Source organism: Mobula hypostoma, chromosome 5 (genome assembly GCF_963921235.1).
Source record: "Mobula hypostoma chromosome 5, sMobHyp1.1, whole genome shotgun sequence".
NCBI classification, from domain to species: Eukaryota; Metazoa; Chordata; class Chondrichthyes; order Myliobatiformes; family Myliobatidae; genus Mobula; species Mobula hypostoma.
In genome coordinates, this window is record NC_086101.1 from 25,201,378 (window position 1) to 25,221,104 (window position 19,727).

At 46.1% G+C, this 19,727-nt stretch overlaps 1 protein-coding gene across 14 annotated transcripts in view; it reads left to right on the forward strand.

Moving 5' to 3' along the window:
* LOC134346695 (ras/Rap GTPase-activating protein SynGAP-like) overlaps positions 1-19,727 on the forward strand; it is a 663,780-nt gene that overhangs the window by 421,599 nt on the left and 222,454 nt on the right. For 11 of the 14 annotated variants that reach the window (XR_010017990.1, XR_010017989.1, XM_063048226.1 and 8 more), the window contains 2 exons: positions 243-797; positions 10,454-10,655. Coding sequence is in view for 12 of the 14 variants with exons in the window: in XM_063048226.1 (XP_062904296.1) it covers positions 243-797; positions 10,454-10,655 (757 nt within the window). In the remaining 2 variants the exon portion in view is untranslated. The remainder of the gene's footprint in view (positions 1-242; positions 798-10,453; positions 10,656-19,727) is intronic. The other 3 variants (XM_063048229.1, XM_063048230.1, XM_063048238.1) reach the window with 1 other exon arrangement.

A 19,727-nucleotide genomic window follows, 5' to 3' on the forward strand; every position in this document is an offset into this window, starting at 1 on the left:
GCCTCTTCCTGACCCAGTTACATCTGACCTCGATCTGGCCTCCTGTAACCCTAACCTGAATAATCTACCTGGTCCAATGACATGAGATCTTGTCCACTGACCCTCTTCCTTTTGCAGTGATCTCTGACCACCCCTGACCTTCCTGACTCAGTGACGTCTGACCTTGATCGGACTCCCGGCGTACCCGAGGCCGAACGAGCTTCTCACACCTCTCCCCGTCCCCTCCCCCCTCTCTCCCGCAGGACAACAGCCGACGGGTGGACAATGTCCTGAAACTGTGGATCATTGAGGGCAAGGACCTGCCGCCTAAGAAGCGCTACTACTGCGAGCTGTGCCTGGACGAGATGCTATACGCCCGCACCACCAGCAAGATGAAGACGGACAACGTCTTCTGGGGCGAGCACTTTGAGTTCAACAACCTGCCGTCTGTGCGCAACATCCGAATCCACCTGTATAAGGACACGGACAAGAAGAAGAAGAAGGACAAGAGCAACTATGTGGGGCTGGTCAACATCCCCATCAGCAGTGTGGCCAGCCGCCAGTTCGTGGAGCAGTGGTACCCCGTCAGCCAGCCCAGCTCCAGCCGCGGCAAGGCGGGGGGCCCCACCATCCGCATCAAGTCCCGCTACCAAACTATGAACATCCTGCCCATGGAGCTGTACAAGGAGTTTGCCGAGTACGTCACCAACAACTACAAGATGCTCTGCGCCGTACTCGAGCCCGTGCTCAGTGTCAAGAACAAGGAGGAGGTGGCATGTGCCCTGGTGCACATCCTGCAGAGCACGGGCAAGGCCAAGGTAAGGCTCGCGGCTGCGCGCAGAGGGTGGGAAAATGGAGGTGGTCAGGCATCCCAACGAGCTGCTGAGCCCGGGTGTAAAGCCACAGCAGCCTCTCCCGGGCAGTGGTCCCTCCAGCAGAATGCAGTGAGTGGAGGATAGAATCAGAATCCGTTTTTGTTATCGCTGACACGTCGTGAAATTTGTGTCTTTACTTATTTTGCGATACAGCGCAGAGTTGGTCCTTCTGACCCTTTAAACAGCGCTGCCCAACAGCCCCGACCTAATGCTAATGGGACAATTTACAATGAACAATTAAATGTTTGTCTTTGGACTGTGGGAGGAAACCGGAGCACCCGGGAAAAACCCGTACATTCCATGGAGTGGACATACAGGCTCCTTACAGAGGATGTCGGAATTGAGCTGTAATAGCATCACTGCTGTGGTGCCCATAAATATGCTGTTATGCAGCAGAGGTACAAACAATCACTGTATGTTATAATAACACAACAAATGAATAAACGCTTCATGGGCTTCAGCCAGGTACAGGTATCGATTTTAACCAAAGTTTCGCTGACAGGCTCTGCCACTTTCATCAGGGACGATGCCTGGGCATGTCTGCTCTGGTGGTATTTATACCCCTGTATTCCGTCCCTCCTAATTGGTTAGTCCTCATCCAATCATGTTTCTGCTGTCCCACCATGTTTACAAACAAGTTCTGCATCAAGGAGCCCAGGAGGTGTGTCCATTTGGGTTACCTGGAGAAATCAGCAGTGGCAGAACATTGTGTTTACAATAGCCATAGGATTGACTTCATCGGCACGAAACTATTGTGTCACGCCAATGGCTTTTGGGACCGCCTCGTGAAAGAAGCCATTGAGATAAAACCAGCGGGAAAGAATTTTAACTAAGACAAAGGTCTCACTCTAAGTCAGAACTGGAATTTGATTGTAAACAAGGTGGGACAGCGGACATCTGATTGGATGAGGACTAAATACCACCGGACTAGACATGCCCAGGACCCAGGAGATGTTGACGTCCAAGAACTTGAAGCTGCATGTCCTTTCCACCACTGACCTCTCGATGAGGACTGGTGTGTGCTGTGACACCCTTCCTGAAGTCCACGATCAGTTTCTTTGTGTTGCGCACATTGAGTGCAAGGTTATTGCTGCAATGAAATTCCCTGTTCACGTGAAGCTTACAGAGTGAACAGTTACACAGTGATAATAAATGCAACAATCGCAGAGCTGTAGAATGGTGCACAGATTGCAGTGAAGTATTGCAGAAGGAAGTGCTAAAGTGACCCTAACAGTTACTGGTCTCAATGAGAATGAAAGAGTACAGAGAAAATTTACAAGGACATTGCCGAGATTTGAGGACCAGAGTGTTCGTGAAAGGTTGAATAGGTTAGGAATTTCAGGCGGAGGAGGATGAGAGGAGATCTTATCGAGCGATACAAAAATTATGAAGGATTCAGATTGGTTGAATCCATACAGGGTTTTTTTTGCCCCTGAGGTGGGGTGAGACCAGAATTAGAGGTTATAGGTTTAGGGTGAAGGGTGAAATATTCTCAGGGGGAAACATTCACTCAGAGGGTGGTGCGAGTGTGGAACGAGCTGCCAGTGGAAGTGGTAGATGTGGGTTTGATTGTAACACTTAAAAGAAGTTTGGAGAGGTACATGGGTGAGAGAGGTATGGAGGGTAGTGCTCTGGGTGCAGGTACATGGGACAAAGCAGAAGATCAGGTCAGCATGGGCCGAAGGTATTGTTTGTGCTGCAGTACTCTGTGACAGCTCCTCAAAATGGCATTGAGTTCCTTTGTCAGGAACACAAAGAGGCCCAGGGTAGACAGTGGAAGAAGAGCCCCACTTTCCTCGCAGCCTACCCACCTATCCTGTCGAGCAACCTCTGCCCCAAAGCCCACACTGGGAGCATCAGCCACCTGGGAACCCACAGACCTGGAGTAGAAGGGAGTCACCCTCAGTCCTGAGAATCAGCCTCAAATCAGGCAGTAAGATTTTAACCCATGACAATATGACTCCGAAAGAAAGAATTTGCACTAGTAGTGAACCTTCTGTGTCTGTAGCACATTCCAAGTTGCCTCACAGACAATCTTACGTTAGGAAGTGTGGTTGCTGTAGCTGTGACTACAGGACAATGTGGTAATGATTAGTTAATCTATATTTAGTACTGTTCTTTCACTGATAAATGTGGTCAGGCTAGAGTATATAACAGAATTAATGTTTCCTGTAGTTTACAATCATTACGGAAGATTTCTTAAAACACAGCTAACCATCAGCAACAACTGCTATTTAGGTAGTGCCAGTGATATAGTAAAACATTTGCACATTCTTTCCACGCAATCCTCATTGCTGACAGGCTGTGTCAAAACCTCCAGTGAGTCTCCTGCAAGAGTGGGTGATGATCAGGAAACCATTCAATTTCTGTGTCAACAGAAGATGAAGACCTCAGAGACAGAATCCCCCGGTCAATGAACAGCTGTACACTGAAGGCATTTACTTGTGCATATTTAGCAGCCAAGCAGTTGTGTTATTTTTTTCTCTTTCTTTCTGTCTCTCGCTCTCACACTCAAACTCCCTCTCCCTCACACGCTCACGCATTCCCACTCTCTCTACCTAGCTCTCCCCCTCACTCTTTCCCCCAGCTCTCCCACTCACTTTCTCTTTCTGTCTTTCCCTTGTTCTCTCTCACTCTCTAACATGCTCTATATAACTTACTATTACCTGCTGTAACTCTCACTCTCACACTGTCACGTTCCTGCTCACTCTTACTCGCACTTGCACTCCCTGTCACACACCCAGACTCCTGCTCTCTCCCCGTTCTCCCCCCCGCTGTCTCCCCCCCCGCTGTCTCCTCCCACTGACTCCTCCCGCTCTCTCTCCCCGCTCTTTCCCCCCCGTTCTCTCTCCCCCCTCTCCACCCCGCCCGGCTGTCTCCCTTGCGCCCTCCCCCCCATTCTCCCCCCACCATCCCCTTCTCTTGCACTCTTGCCCTCTCCCCCTTCTTGCCCTGCCCCCTCTCTCGCTTTCTCCCCTCTCTCTCGTGCTCTCCCCCACTTTGTCTCCTCTCCCCATCCATCTATCTTTCACAGTCTTCTCTCAATCTTACAGCTAACGTCTGATGGTAAAGCTCCTCCATGAATCAGCCCCCATGTGGAGTACTTTCCTGTATCTTATGGCCACCCCTCAGTGAAGGCAGGTATAGGCAGTGATGTTCACCATCGCCCCGCAGTGGGCCGACCTGCTGTGTTTGGCTGTCTGAGGGGAGGGCAATTTGAGGACCAAGACCTCAAATCTGCCCGGCTTCTGGGTTGCAGTGGCCTATTGTTTCGGAGACCTGGACTGCCTCTTGCAGGCTCTAGAGAGGTACCACTAAAATTCTCCTAAATCCACAGATGGAATAAAGAATCAAGCCTCGCAACCACCCCTCCCCGCCCCCCCCCCCCCTTCGCCTTACCCTACAGCCAACATTCAGAGCATCAAGATCTTGACTACATTCAGTCCACTCCACTGGGCAGAATTAATGATACTGTTAAAAGCAGAAAATGCTGAAAAGACTCAGCAGGTCATGTCACATCTCTGAGGAGAGAAGGAGAATTAATGCTTTAGTCAAGAATGGGAATTCTCAGCTATTCAGTCAGCATCTGTGGAGAGTACTTGTTTCAGGCCAGAGACCCTTCATCTGGTTCACAAGAATAATCCCACAAGTGAAAGGCTTAATTTATGAGGTGCATTTGATGGCTCTGGGCCTGCACTCACTGGAGTTTTGAAGAATGAAGGGGAATCTCCTTGAAACTTATGGAATACTGAAAGGCCTAGGTAGAGTGGATGTGGAGAGGATGTTTCCCATTGTGGGGGAGTCTAGAACCAGAGGGCACAGCCTCAGAATAGAGGGACGTCCATTTAGAACAGTGATGAGGTACAATTTCTTTAGCCAGACGGTGGTGAATCTGTGGAATTCAATGCCACAGGTAGCTGTGCATGCCAAGTCATCGGGTATATTTAAGGTAGAGGTTGATAGGTTCTTGATGAGGATTATGAGGATAGGTTCATTAATCAGGATGTCAGAGGTAATGCATTGAAAGCGGGAGAATGGGGGTTGAGAGGATAATAAATCAGCCATGATGGAATGGCCTAATTCTGCACCTATATCTTATCGTCTTATGGTCTTCGTCAAAGCTACTATTTCAGATTTTTAGCTTCTACAGTTTTTTATCATTTTATTGTTTGCACATCTGACAAAACTCTGCTCCAAGTTCTGTCACTGCCTGAGATTACCCCGTGGACAGAAGAAAAGATTCACTGATGTTGTCGGAGCTTCCTTGTAGCATTCCCACTGACAGCAGGGAATCTGTCGCCCACGAATGTTCAAGATGACATTGGATCCCTGAGACCCTGTATAAACACAAGAGCCTCTGTAGGTGCTGGACGTCCAGAGTAACACACACAAAGAAAATGTTGGAGGAACCCAGCGGGTGAGGCCGCATCTGTGGAGGGGAATAAACAGCCTTCAGTCTCAGCCTGAAACATTATCTGTTTATTCCTCTCCATACATGCTGCCTCACCTGCTGAATTGCTCCGGCATTTTGTGTGCATTATCCTCAAGTCCATTTGACAGGAACACGTGGTTAGATGATGAAAGGAAGCCTGAGACCCCAAGTTGCCTGTCCACCCATCCCATCAAACTGCCCCTTCACCAGCTGTGGCATAGCCCATGGTCCCCACATCAGAAACATCAGTCACCTGGGAACCCTCAGAGTGGAAGGGAGTCGCCCTCGATCCAGAGGGACTGTCTCAGGTCAGGCGTAAGATTTTAAACCACAACAAGGTGACTCATAGAGAAAGAATTTGCACTAATATTGAACCTTCTGTGTTGGTAGCACATTCCAAATTGCCTCACAGACAATATTACATTTGGAAGTGTGGTTACTATAATACTCACACACAGTACACTGTGGTAATAGCTTGTTAATCTATATTTAGTGCTGTTCTCTCACTGATAAACGTGCTCAGGCCAGAATATGTAATGGAATCATATTTCCTGTATTTTGCAAACATTGTGGAAGAGTTCTTCAAGGCTGCTAAATATCAGAAATCACTTCCATTTAAACAGTGGCATTGATGTAGTCAAACACATCGGCACTTAAGTGTGAGTGATGATTAAACAAATTGACATCATGTGAGGAGATTTGTGGAACAACCAAAAGCTTGGCAAAGTGGGAGGTTTAAATGAAATAATATCTCAAAGCAGCGGAGATGGCAAGCCAGAGGGATTTAAGGAGATGAATTCTGGATGTGAGAACCTATGTAGCCTCAGGTGCTGGTGGACCATCTAAAACTGAGGATGTTCGGGAGGCCAGAATTGGGCTGCTCAGTGGTGTAGTGAGTAAAACCGCTACCTGGCACGTCAGAGGCACAGGTTCGATCCCGACCCCTGGAACTGCCAGTGTGGAGCTTATACGTTCTTCCTTGTGCAGGTTTCCCTGGGTGTTAGGGTTTCCCCCTCACTTCAAAGACGTGCAGGTGGGGAGGCCAGTGTGTAGGAGTGTGCTGAAATCTGGGGAGAGTTGAGAGGAAGGTGAAAAGAAAAATAAGATTTGTGTGAGAGAGTCTACAAGGGGGCGTAGGCTTAGGTAAGAGGGAAGAGGTTTGGAGGGAAACTGAGGAAGAATTTTTACAGCTGGAAGGTGTTTCTCACTGCCCGAGAAGATAGTGGAACCAGGTGCTCTTGTGATGTTTACAAACCTAGATACAAAATAGGATGGCTAACTGAAGGTGGTGGTAATCTGTCCATTGATGTCAACAGGTTACCGAAGAACATGAAGTGGGGGAGGCAAGTTCAAAAAGCATTTGGACAGGGGCACAGACAGGCAAGGTTGAGAGGGATATCAAAATCACAGGAGATTCTGCAGTTACTGGAAACCTAGAGCAACACACACAAAATGTTGGAGGAGCTCAGAAGGTCAGACAGCATCTATGGAGAGGAATACAGTGAACGTTTCAGGGCATGGTCCTTTTATTATCGAAGTACAGATTCAGCATGTTATTATGTACTGTCCTGATATTCGTTTTCTTGCAGGCATTTACAGGAGAACAAAACACAATTGAATTTTACGAAAAGCTATATGTAAACAAAGGCTGACGAGCAGCCAGTGTGCAAAAGAAGAGGCAAACTGCGCAAATAAAAATGGCACTGAGGACATGAGTTGTAAAGAGCACTTGAAATTGAGTCAGTAAATTGTAGAATCAGTTCAGAGTAGTGGTGAATAAAGTTATCTGTGCCGCTTGAGGATAATAACTCGTACTGAACCTGGTGGTGTGGGAATTAAGGCTTCTGTACCTCCTGCCCAATGGAGATGCGAGAAGAATTCATGCAGATAAATGGAATTAGCATAGATAGGCATTTTGGTCAGCATAGACAGGCTGGGCCGAATAGCCTGCTTCTAGGATGCATGAAGATGAATGATTAGCAAGGTCTGGGGTGGGGGGGGGGGTGGTGTGCGGGTGGTGTGGATTCCAGAAGTCACAGTGCAAGATGAGCAGGATGGGTAACAGAAGTCGCAGCAAGCGGTCTGATGTAACAACATAAACATGAATGGAACGAGGGGCGAATCAAATCTCAGTCGGTGTAGGAATTGTCACACTAACCCTCCAGAAATGCAAGGTGGGGCTGAATCCACCTTTATCCTTATGCTCTGGTGACCTTGAAGAATGAGGCAGGAAGAATGCAAGGTTCATGGTGAAATTAGATTGTTGTTCAGCACCAGTTAAACCATCAGTGCCTTCATTAGCGGAGCTTGGATTTGGCTGGGGGATGTTTGATTTGCTTACTCAGAACCGCTCTCCTCTGCAGAAGCTCATTGCCTTCTCGCAGATGAAATATTTATGAGGCGCTGAAGGTACCTCCTTAGAGAGTGAGTGCCCAGTGTTAATGGGAAGGGCTTGTCAGCTTCAAGCAGAAAGAATGCACAGAGATTTTAACAGGCTGTCAGAGAGATTTTGCTCCGCTTCAATTACATTTCCTCTGGCTGTTAACACTTTTGAGTTCCTTCCACGGCTATCCCATCTCCTTTCCTGACAAGTCCTGGCCTGCATTGTGTTTGTGTTTTTAATTCGTCTCACATTACAGGCAGATGGGCCGATTACAGAAATCAGACTCAAAGGAACCTTTCTGGAAACCATTAATCAGCACGGCACCGGTTAAAGAACAGCACTATACCAGTTTAGTATCTCAGAGACGGATACCAGGAATAAAGAGGATAAACCAACATTGCACTGCACTGCTTTAAAGATCTGAATCCAGGTTTTTTTTATTGTAGCATAAAAACTAAGTGATGTTTGCAATAATGTAGGCATGAATCTGCCAGAGTAACATAAAAACCCACTACCTCACAGCTTGAGAGGCCCGGGTTTGGCCCGAACCTTCGGCACTGTTTGTGTGTGAATTTCGCACTTTCCTCTCCTGGTCACCAAGAGTGTGGAGGATCACCTGATCTGTGCCTTGGAGAGGGTCGTGAGAAGGGTCACAGGACGCCACACAATCTGCTTCTGCGTCCACAGTTAGTGAGTTTCTATTGAACAGATTGTTAATAATGAGCTTCAAGGGTATTCATTGCCATAGAATACTTTGAAGGGTATATTTATAGAGGAGGCTGATAGGTTCTTGATTAGTAAGGGAATGAAAGGTTACAGGGAAAAGGCAGAATGAGGTTGAGAGGGATAATAGATCGGCCATAATGGGATGGCAGAGAGAACTCGATGGGCCAAATGGCCTAATTCTGCTCCTATGTCTTATCGCCTTCTGGGTAAGTGAAATCCCTCTTGAAGAAGGCCATCATTGACTGACCTATGTTACTTGCCACCCATTAGCGTGTGCCTAGCTCACTACATCATGGATCCTACTGCATGCAGGTATGGACTGCTTCATTTACTGAGCAGCAGTAAAATGGAACTGGAAACCTTTGCCTCATCATGCGTAAGCATTTAAACCTGAGGGAAGGTCGTTGCTGAAGCATCTGAAGGTGACTGGGCTTGAGAAACTCCAGCAATTGACATCCTATAATGATTTACCTCCAGCGACTAAAACCATCTCCTCTATGAGAAAGATGACTCCAGACTTTGGAATGTCTTCCCCAAGATGCCCGCTGACTTGAGCTTTACCAGATTTCCCTGAAATGCGAGAATCGGTCAACTGCTGCTTGGACATCAAGGGCAGCCACAGTCATCGTAGCTCTGGGGTTCAGTACTTAAGTCAGTGCTTGGTCCAAGGTAGCAGTGAGATTTGGAGTTTTCTCTTGGTGAAGCCCAGACTAGACACTAATGAGCAGGTTGGTTTGTAAGTAGCACTGATGGACATTACTCATCACCTTGCAGTAGACTGAGAACTGGTTGATTTGATGGTAATTAACACAGTTTGATTTGTCCTGCTGGTTCTGTGGAAAATGGGTGGCATGGTAGTACGACAGGTAGAGCCAGTGCCTCACAGCGGCCACAGACCCAGGTTGAATCCTGACTTCTAGTCCTGTGTGTGTGGATTCTACACGTTCTCTCTGTGACCGCATGGGCTCCCCCCAATTGCCCTGACTTCCAGCCACATCCTAAAGACCTGCAGTTTAATAAGTTACTTGGCTGCTGTGAATTACTTCCAGTGTGTGAGTGAATGAGGGGAGTTGATGGGAGTGTGATGAGAGAGTGTCTTCACTAGTAACTGAGATGAGGACTTAGTTCACCTGCTGATTCTCAGTACTGGATTATTCCCTTTATATTAATGGACAATGCAGTTAAAAAGCTCAAAGTTTTAGATTGGCATGTTTCAGTAGGTGCTAGATAATTGACCAAAAAGCCAGCGGAAAGATGCAATATTTGTCTGCACCACCAAACTGAAATATTAATGGACATGGGTCCAGAATCAGAATTAGGTTTATTATCACTGACATATGTCATGAAATTTGTTGTTTTGCAACAGCAGTACAGCATAAGACAAAAAAAAACTATGTAACAAAAATAAACAAATAGTGCAAAAGATGAATACATAATAAGGTAGTGTTCATGGGTTCATCAACTGTTGAGAAATCTGATGGCAGAGGGGAAAAAGCTGTTCCTAAATAATTGAGTTTTACCTCCTCCTGATGGTAGTAACAAAAAGAGGACATGTCCTGGACGGTGAGGGTGCTCAATGATGGATACTGCCTTCTTGAGGCACACCCCCTTGAAAGTGTCCTTGATGGCAGGGAGGGTTGTGCTGGCTGGGTCTGCAACCCTCTGTAGCCTCTTTAGATCCTTGGAGCCTTTGTGCCAGACAGTGATACAACCAGACAGAGTATCCTTCATGATGCACCTGTAGGAATTTGCTAGCATCTTTACCAAATCTCCAAATGAAGTAGAGCCGCTGGTGTATCTTCTTGTGATAGTATAGGGTGTGGGCCGAAGATCGATTCTCTGAGATGTTGATATCCAGGAACATGAAGCTGCCCTCCCTTTCAATATAGGAAAAGGAATACCTGGGGAGAGTAAAACCTGGTAAAGAACCGAGGGCTTGGGCTAATCCAAGAGCTCTTTCAGTGAGATAGTGGGCACAAAGGGACAAATGGCCTCCTCTTGTGATATAAAACTGCCTATAAATGGACTTGACCTCTACCACCATTCTGTCTCTGCTAGGACTTCCTCTCTGACATGGCGATGACGGAGGTTGACCGCTTTGTCGACCGTGAGCATTTAATATTCCGTGAAAATACGCTGGCAACCAAGGCGATCGAAGAGTACTTAAAGTTGATTGGTCAGAAATACCTCAAGGACGCAATTGGTAGGTTGGTGTACGTGACTGCTACACTCACTGCTACCGACACTCCATTAACACAGGGTTTGTATCTGACGTTGGTGTGTTACACTTATAACCATTGAAATGCAGCGGAGTCTATCGGTCATCGCACCTGGCCAGGGATGCAGTAGGTGTGCCAGTTTGGAATCAAAATGGGCAAGGCAGGGTGGAGACCTCAGATGAGAAAAATGTTGCATGATAATGGCTTTCCTCCAAACTCATAGGCTTTGAGAAGAGGTGGGATGGATAGTGATTGTGGATCTGGCCTCAGGAAAGTAATGGGATGGTCACCAAAGCTTTCATTTGATGAGGACTAACTCCTCTAGTCCTTGGTCTTCATTCCTGGGCACCGCACAGCAACGGGTGCTTTGTCAATAGTCCATGCTGACCAAGATTCCCTATCTAAGTTAGTCTCATTGCCCATATTGGGCTCTTATCTCCCCAAACCTTTCCTATCCATGTACCTGTCCAAGTATCTTTCAAATGTTATTAAGATACCTACCCTAGTCATTTCCTACGGCTGCTCATTCCATATATAGACCACTCTCTGGGTGGAGTATGTTGCCCCTCAGGTTCCCTCACCCTCACCTTAAGCCCTTGCCCTCTCATCCTTGATTCCCCAACCCTGGGGAAAAGGAGTGTTCATTGCCCCTGTCGATACCCCTGATGATTTCACGATACCCCATGATAAGGTCATCTGTCTTTCTTATATGTCATTGAAAAAAATCTCAACCAGCTTAATCCCTCTGCCTAACGTAGCTCCTCAAGTCCTGGCAACATACTTGTAAATCTCCTTTGCATTCTATCCAATTTAATAAAATCTTTTCTGCAGCAGAGTTTCCAAAACTGAGCAAAACTTCCTTTGGTAACATATCGAATTGGGTTGTTTATGGACCAGAAAATGCCATTCTAAGGCAGCTCCTTGACATCTTGTAGAATCTTCGGACAAAGAGAAAAACTCTCAGTTCCTCAAGCCTGTGCCAGCTCCTCAAGAGAGCTGAGTCTGAGCCCCACTCTCCAACTTTGTATTACTTTGTATTTTATCACCTTTTGCTTGCTGAAGTCTTCTCCTGCTCTACCTTCCTTTGGCAGCTTCTTGCAAGGTTTTACTCACAAACTTCGGCAGCACAGGGATCATGGCTGCCAGACTTCACCCTGCACCTGCATCTCACCTGCCAGGCAGTAAGAAGGAGTGAGGATTCAGGTTAACTTTTCCACCCTCAAGAAATTAACTGAGGGGAGAACTTGTGTCATTTGGCACTGTCCCCTTGGCCTTGGTCCTCTGAGCTAACCTACACCCAAGTTCACCTGTTCCACAAAGTTCTGAGGGAGGTTGAGACCCTAAACCATGAGTGGCAGTAACACCAGCTGACAGCAGAATGAACAGAGGAGGTGTTGGTGGGAAATGAGCAGGGGAGTTGGGGGAATGGGTCAAGGGCACTGGGGTAAGGGAGTAGGTATTTAGGAGGTGGATTGGGGTATTGGAAGAAGGAAGCAGGGGTTTGGGATTGGATTGGATCGGGGCATTGTGGTGAGTGGAGCAGAGCTCAAGAGGAACGTAACTCCAGATACATAGAAGGTGTTGAATTTGAGGAACTTAGAGGAAGAGTGAATTTCTGTGGGAACAGATGGGCTTGCAGGTTTCATTTTTATCCCAAGTTTATCTGATATTGAAAGGTCCGATTACAAACCAGGCTCCGCTGTAGTTTGTTTTAACTTTTAGATTAAAAAAATCAGCGATAGAACCATTTCACCTCCATCACAATTTAAATGTGCTTTACTCGAAAGTGACCAACCTGTGGCTGCAGGGAATGCTGGCATTGGAGGATAATGGTGCTGGAGACATGGTGGTGGTTGATGGGAGGAGGAGTTGGATCGAACCACTGTTATGCCCCCAGGGACAGCTCATTTATGTGTTGTCATCAGCTAAGTTTTGTACCCTGCAATGGGAAGGCTTGAGGACAATCATTATTTATTATTTGCCCATGTTATTCACTCTTGGATATGTTTTAAGCATTTATTCTTACTCACTTTCTCACTCTGTTACTTTGTGTTATCCTTTTCCTTTCTGACAATGAAGACCTTGTTTCCTTCTCTGCCTCTATACACAGGCACACACACACACATACTCCCCCTCCCCATTCCCCAACCCCCAACCCCACCCCCTATCCCTCTCTGTCACCCTCTCTCTCTCTCTGTTGTATTCTCTCTCTCTCAACCTCCCCCCCTCCCCCTCTCCCCCTCTCCCCTCTTTCTCTTCCTCTCTCTCTCTTCCTCTCTCTGTCATTCTCCTGCTCTCCCACTCAGCTCCAGGGACCCATTTTCAATGGAGTCACCCACAGGACAGATCAGGGATTCTCAGGCCCTCTTTGTTGCCCTACATTCCCATCTTTCTTCTGGCCCTTCCAAGTAAGATTTCAACTGGAAATGGCCCTGGCCTTCTGCAGCATAGTGAGGATATCCTATCCAGTAATTGCATTGGAATAGCACCCCCATCCATATCTACCTTAGGAGGCCACCTTCACCACCCAAGTTCTTCCTTGTCCTTGGCCCATCAAGTTTACAAATTATTGCCTCCTTGGGTACATGAGCCCAGATAACCAAAGAATCCTTTGTATTCTCATTGGTAAAATGCATGAGGCATTTAGATAATGAAGCACATTATTCAGGTGAATGCCATTGATTTTGATGGGTTTTGTTTCCCATCTTATGGTGGGATGGGTTGGTTGGGATCACTAGGGCGAATATCCAGATCGACTGGTACTGCCACGCGATGGTGCCTCTGTGGGTACAATGAGGCAGGTGGCCATTTGCAGCCTTTCCCATCTCTCACACAAGCATTCCACCTCCTACCATTGTCCCACCACCCAGTCTAGGACCAAACCAAAAAAAAAAGATAAATTGCCGGACTTACTGTTCAGTAAAACACTTTTAATGTCATGCGTGCGTTTATATATTTTTAATGTTAACCCTTTGAGGACTCTGAACCTGTTGCAATTTTTCGATTTGCCATGTTTTCAGGAGCTGTAGGAGAGTTGGTTCGGACAGGGGAATGTCAGTGGAACAAGGTGTATCTGATTCATATTCTTAGTGCAAACTGTTGGAGTTTCTGTGGACCTCAGACTTTCAGAGTTGCTCCATTCCATTGGACTTTACTGTCATAGGAACACAGCACAGAAAAAGGCCCTTCAGCCTACCATATGCATGCTGACCATTTTGCTCATCTGCATTGTATCCCATTTACCAGCATCGTCCACATACTTCTAAACCTTGCCCATTTCAATGTCCATCTAAATATGCCCCAAATACAGTAATTCTAACTGATTCCACCACCTCCCCTGGCAGTGTTTTCAAGATATCAACCACCTTATAAAAATCTTTCCCATCAGCTCCTCTTTAAATCTCCTTACTTTCACCTTAAACCTATGCCATCTTATTTTTATTTTATGCTCTTGCCATAGGAAAAAGATTCTATTTACTCTGCCTATGCTCTTATGGTTTGCTATTCTTCTCCCCCCCCACCCCCGACCCTCCTCCACTCCAGGGAAAGCAAGTCCGGCCTATCCAGTCTCTCTCCATAACTTCAGTCCTCCAGTGCAGACAACACGCTGAGGGGTATCTGATCTTGCCTGGGCTAGTTCCTGGGCAGACTGATGGACGGCAGAAATCCTGTTTGTATAGCCTGTCCTGCTGCTGACGATCTTGCTCTCTATTTGAGTTGAGATTTTCGCAGAGCAAATTGGGATCAACTACCCCCCCCCCACCTTCTTTCCAACATAGCACATCGAATGTAGAACAGCACAGAAATAGGCCCTGCAGAAATATGCCGAACATGATGCCAAGTTAAACTCACCCTTTCTCCCTGTACGTGATCCATGTTCCTTCACCTCTTGCATTTTTATCTGACTGCCTGTTGAACACCATTATCGAATCTGCTTCCACTACACCGAAGTCCACCATTCTCTGTGTAAAAACTTGCCTCTCATATCTACTTTAAACTCCCCCCTCTCACTTTAAAGCTATGTGCCCCCACCCTGTATTTGACCTTTCTATGCTGGGAAAAGATTCTGACTCTATCCAATCTCTCTCTCTCTCATAATTTCATAAACTCTGTCATGTCTCCCATGGCCTCTGTTGCTCCAGAGGAAACAATCCAAGTTTGTTCAACCTTTCCTTCGCGTACATGCCCTCTCATCCAGGCAGCTTCTTCATCCTCTCCAAAGCCTCCACACCCTTCCTGTCATGAGGCAACCTGATTTGGTTGCTCTCCAATTTCAATCTAACCTGATCTTTATACAACTGCAACTTCCCTCCAGTCTTGACGTTGCAGCCTCCACTGTGAGTCCATTACTTTTCCCCTTTGCTCAATGGTTACTCACTTCCATTTGATGAAAATTTATTTGTCTTAGATCTTTTTTTTGTGGGGGGGGCTTAAATTGAAAATTCCTTTTTTTCATCAGAGCAATTATTCAAATATTGTTTTGCTTTACTTTTGAAAATTCAACCAGTGCTTCCTGCCATGGTGACCCTGGCATGTGGTCTCAGAAAGAGATGCATGGGATGTTGCAGGATAATTTGGCCCATATTCCCCTGGAGGTTTCAACTATTGGGGCCACAGATCTTCACACAGGCAGGCTGTCAGCATCTACCGTTCTTGGGCCTCTGCCCCTCTACCTGCTATGCCCCAGCATCCCACTGATCTACCGATGGCCACAAGTTCTGACCCTCTTAAAGCTGAGTGTTTGACTGTGGTCCTGACACACCCTACAGATATGATGAACTCCATTGCTCCAAAAGCAATCCCATCCCAACCTTCCCAATGCAGCCTGTGGTCACCCTGATTCTAACAATCGTTACTTCATTCTCCAACCTCCTCCATTTCCTCTGTTCCTGTGGGTGCTCTCTTGACTGCCCATTTGCTTCCATAACCTATGCATTGCATCAGATGATCTTCTGACCTCTGCCTATTTCATGACCCTCCACAAGCAATCTCCTGACCTCTTGGCTCCCACCCCCTTCTCCCTCCATGGAAGATCTCCCAGTCTCTGACAGCCCTAATATGGGAGATCTCCTAACCCCTAACACCACCAGTGTGGAAGATCTCACACCCTCTGATATACCACTTGCTTAATGGATGATCTCCCAACTTTTGACATCCCTCAATATGGGACATCCTAGAACCTGACACCTAACATAGGAGATTGCCTAGCCTCTCTCTCTATTCCTACTCCATACGTGATTTCTTGTCTCTGAGTGCTCTGTGAGTAATCTCCCAACTGCTGATTCCACCTCCTTCCACTTCACTCACCCCGACATCCCAAGAAGAATGATTTGATCCCTCCCCTCCCAACGATGATCATTCCAATGTTTTGCTCTCAAAACCTCAAAGGTCTGATCAACAAGTACCTCCTAATCCAATTTACCACCTCCCCCCTTCAAATATAATAATTGTCCAGATGCCCCCACACAATCAGGACTATCTCCTGAGCCCAAAGTCAAAGTCAGACTCCAAGAAGGGGCCATCAGCTCAATTTGACCCATGAAGAGGTACAATACCACACAGGAATTGGACCTCACACAGAGCCTAACATTTAAACATCAAAAGATTCTTGGTTCACCCAAATGCAACACTACAATTCTAATGTCTGGACTCATAGAGATTTTGTGAAACAGCTATTCCCCATCAACTCTATCACCCCCCCTCAAATTCTTGCCAACTTGTCCTTGCTCATGGCACCCTATTTGCCTATAGTCTGAAAATGAACAGACACTCTTCCCTGAATGGAATAATTACTTGAATATCAATTAAAGGTCAGGAAGTCCAGAAAATATTTTTAACGCCCCTGTGGTCTTTGCACAAATTTCGGTCCTGGCAGTATGGATGACAACCTGATCCGGATTTCACCTTCACCGGGCAGGAGTGGCCATGTTCTTGTCCCTGGCCTGTTGAGAGAGAACTTCCCAGGGCACTGCATCTTAGCAACATTGCTCTGATAAGTCAGACAAACTGGGGAGTTGAACCTGAAGCTGACTGCCATTCTAAAAGCTGCAGGCCGGACACTGAGCTGGCTGGAAGCCTACAGGGGTCTCACATCACTCAGTCTCTGCCACCGGAGGCCCTCGCTGAGCTGTGCAAACACTGAATGCATTTCACTCTATTTCCATGAGTCCACTTTGGACATCGAACCACAAACCGAGTTAATCTCCCAAACTCTGTGAGATTTGTCCAGGAATTTAAGGAAGGTCAGAAGAGGACTAGAAAATATATCTTGATTATTTTTGATTTTTTTTTCTCAGTTCTAGAGATATTGAGAGTTAAGGGAAGACAGAGTCAAGATCACTGTTAACCCATCGGGTAATGATAATGTCTGTTCACTTTCTTAGCGGCTATCTCTCATTGATATCAGACAAGGCAAGTTGAAGAGGGAGCATTGGCTGGTCATGGGATCAAATCTGCAGTGATGTGTCAAGCTAGAATAAGCAAGTAAAAACAGATAGCAAAGTGGCTGCTATTTTCATAATGATGCTATACATATTTGGACCTGAAATTATTTACCCTGGCCCGCCACTGTATGGCCAGTCTATGCCTGTCTATGATTTGGTAAATGTCCAACGTCTCACAAAAATCTCATTGCAGAACATTGAAAAGCCTCAAAGGGTTAATTACTTTCCATTTCTCATAAGGACTGCTGAGGATTATTGTCTTGTAATGATAGCTTGTGCTGAATGGTAGTATGTCAACGAGACCAGAGCAGGTTGAAAGGTTATTGTTCGTGTTTGACCACTTTTGCCAAATTCATCCAACCATTTTCTTCAAATTTTTTCTGATCTCTCTCAGGTGAAAGGGCAGATTAACTCCCTTTTTTAAATCAATTTTGGAACATTTCAAGTCACTAGATGGGTCTGTCTTGTACCTTCTGCCTCTCCCCTCGCCAAGCACTTTATTGTGAATCAGACTGTGAACATCAAGCTCCTCCTGAACTTATTCTCCCAGAGTCGCTAGTAATTTCCCAATTAGGGAACTCATTACTCTTTGAAACATCACACTGAAGTGGCTGAATAGTGTCCTTCATTTGCTTTAATATGACAGGTCACTTTTTTGAAGTAAATGATAAGGGCAGTGTACGTGTTACTATTTTATTTCCCCCTTCCCCATGAATACCTTTTACAAACCCAATCTAGAGACTTGAGCACAAAGTCTAGGCTGACACCCATGTATCAGACCTGAGGGGTTGCTACCTTGGTGGAAGCAGTCTTCTGAGGGAGACATTAAACTGAGTGTCCAAATATCCTTTTTTGGTAAATGCAAAAACAAAGAATTCTATGCCACTATTGCAAGAGCTTGTGGAGGTCTCCCTCAGTGGCCCAGTGGCACAGCTCGTAAAGCTGCAAAAACCTTGGCTGAACCCTTATCTCTGCTGCATGGAGTTTGCACGTTCTCCCTCCGACCACGATTCCTCCCGATGCTCCAGTTTCCTCCCACATCCCAAAGGCCCCGTGAGTTGGTAGACTAATTGGCTGCTGTAAATGAACTCTGCTGTGGAGGGGAGTCAGGAAGGAGTTGATGGCAGTGGGGGGGAGTAAAAAGTGCTTAATAGTCAGTGCGGCCATATTGGGCAGGAGGGCCTGTTCCCATGCTCTGTCACTCCATGAGACCATGAAAACCAACATTGTTGGGAGAGGAAAGGTCAAGTGGCCATGATTGCCTCACTGCATGTGAGACCATGCAGCCAATATGAGTGGGCTCATCAGACAGAAGATGAGCAAAAGGATGGAGAGGAGGGAAAAAAATCTGATTGGACTGGGTCGTTGCGGGTCCTGTTGCTCCTTCACCATTGCCAGTTTGCGAGTTCCTCACCCTTTCTAGTGGGGTCTGCTCAAACTGCTCTGCTCTCCAGATAATGTAGCAAAATATATTTTTCTCAATAGTTCCTGTATAGACCTGCCTGGTGTAATGCAATGTCACTGTTGGTGTTTCCTGTTGTTGTGCATGCTTGCATGTATTATGGCGCCTTACGGGTGATGCCCTTGTGCTTTGCAAACTCCCCCACCTTCTCCCTTTGTAACTGTGCATCGCCTCTCAATGTACATGAGCGTTGGAGCAATGTTGTCGGTGGAACCCACTGCAGATGTGTTGGATGTCTGGAAGCCATTCTCTCAATTGCAGAGCCAAGTATTCCTCAGAGGAAGTTCATGGACTTGAGGAAAAATTGAATTTTCCTCAGCTCAGTTTGTGACTCATATGTCATTTCTAAACAGAAACAAATTGCCATGTGGAGCCTGCTTCTCAATGAGTACAAAACTAGATAAAGCAAGAACTAGTCAAGGCTTTAGTTAAATTAATCGTCCATTGCTTCCTGTGGGTTATTAGACACATCAATGTTTCTTTTGCAGTTTCTTAACAACTTGGCCTTGACGACTCTTTGATTTATGAAAATTATGAAAATTATTGTGCCAGCACCTCAATTTTTATATACAGTATATATCTTCTGGCGTTTTGAGTCTTCAAAGTATGAAAAGTATATGTGAAGTCATTTATTATTGTATCTCTTGGAAAGGCCACACAGCTATCAAAAGTTCCAATTATGCCATATTCTGATCACTGCACCCCAGGAATGTGAAGCCTGTTCCCCTTTTGGTTCACCTGTTGATGTGATATGAAAATGTGCATCCAGTTTAAATTTGTTTCCATTATTTTTCATCCACCTTGGTGCATTTGTTAATCTGTTCAGCACGTCATTTTGGAACTGCACCATACACATGGCATCCGCACTAGGAGCAAGCCTTCCCCAGAATTGCGTGACTCTCTCAAGCACAAAATAGGAAATATGTGCATTGAAAACCGGGTTTCATGAGTGCTCTGGCAGGTTTATGAGCTAATTATTGCCTTTAAATATACTGAAGGAGAGAAGCCTTCACCTTCTTTTCCATCAGTCCATTGGGATTTGGCAGCATTCTAAGTCTTCCTAAAGCGCAGTCATTCACTCGTACTTATTATTCTGTGGCAAACACCTTCGTGGTGGTAGCCCTTGGTGCTGTCGCTAGATTCTTGAACTAAAATGTGTGTTTGCAGCCACATCTTTTCACCAGCCTGTCAGGGTCCCTTGAACTTCC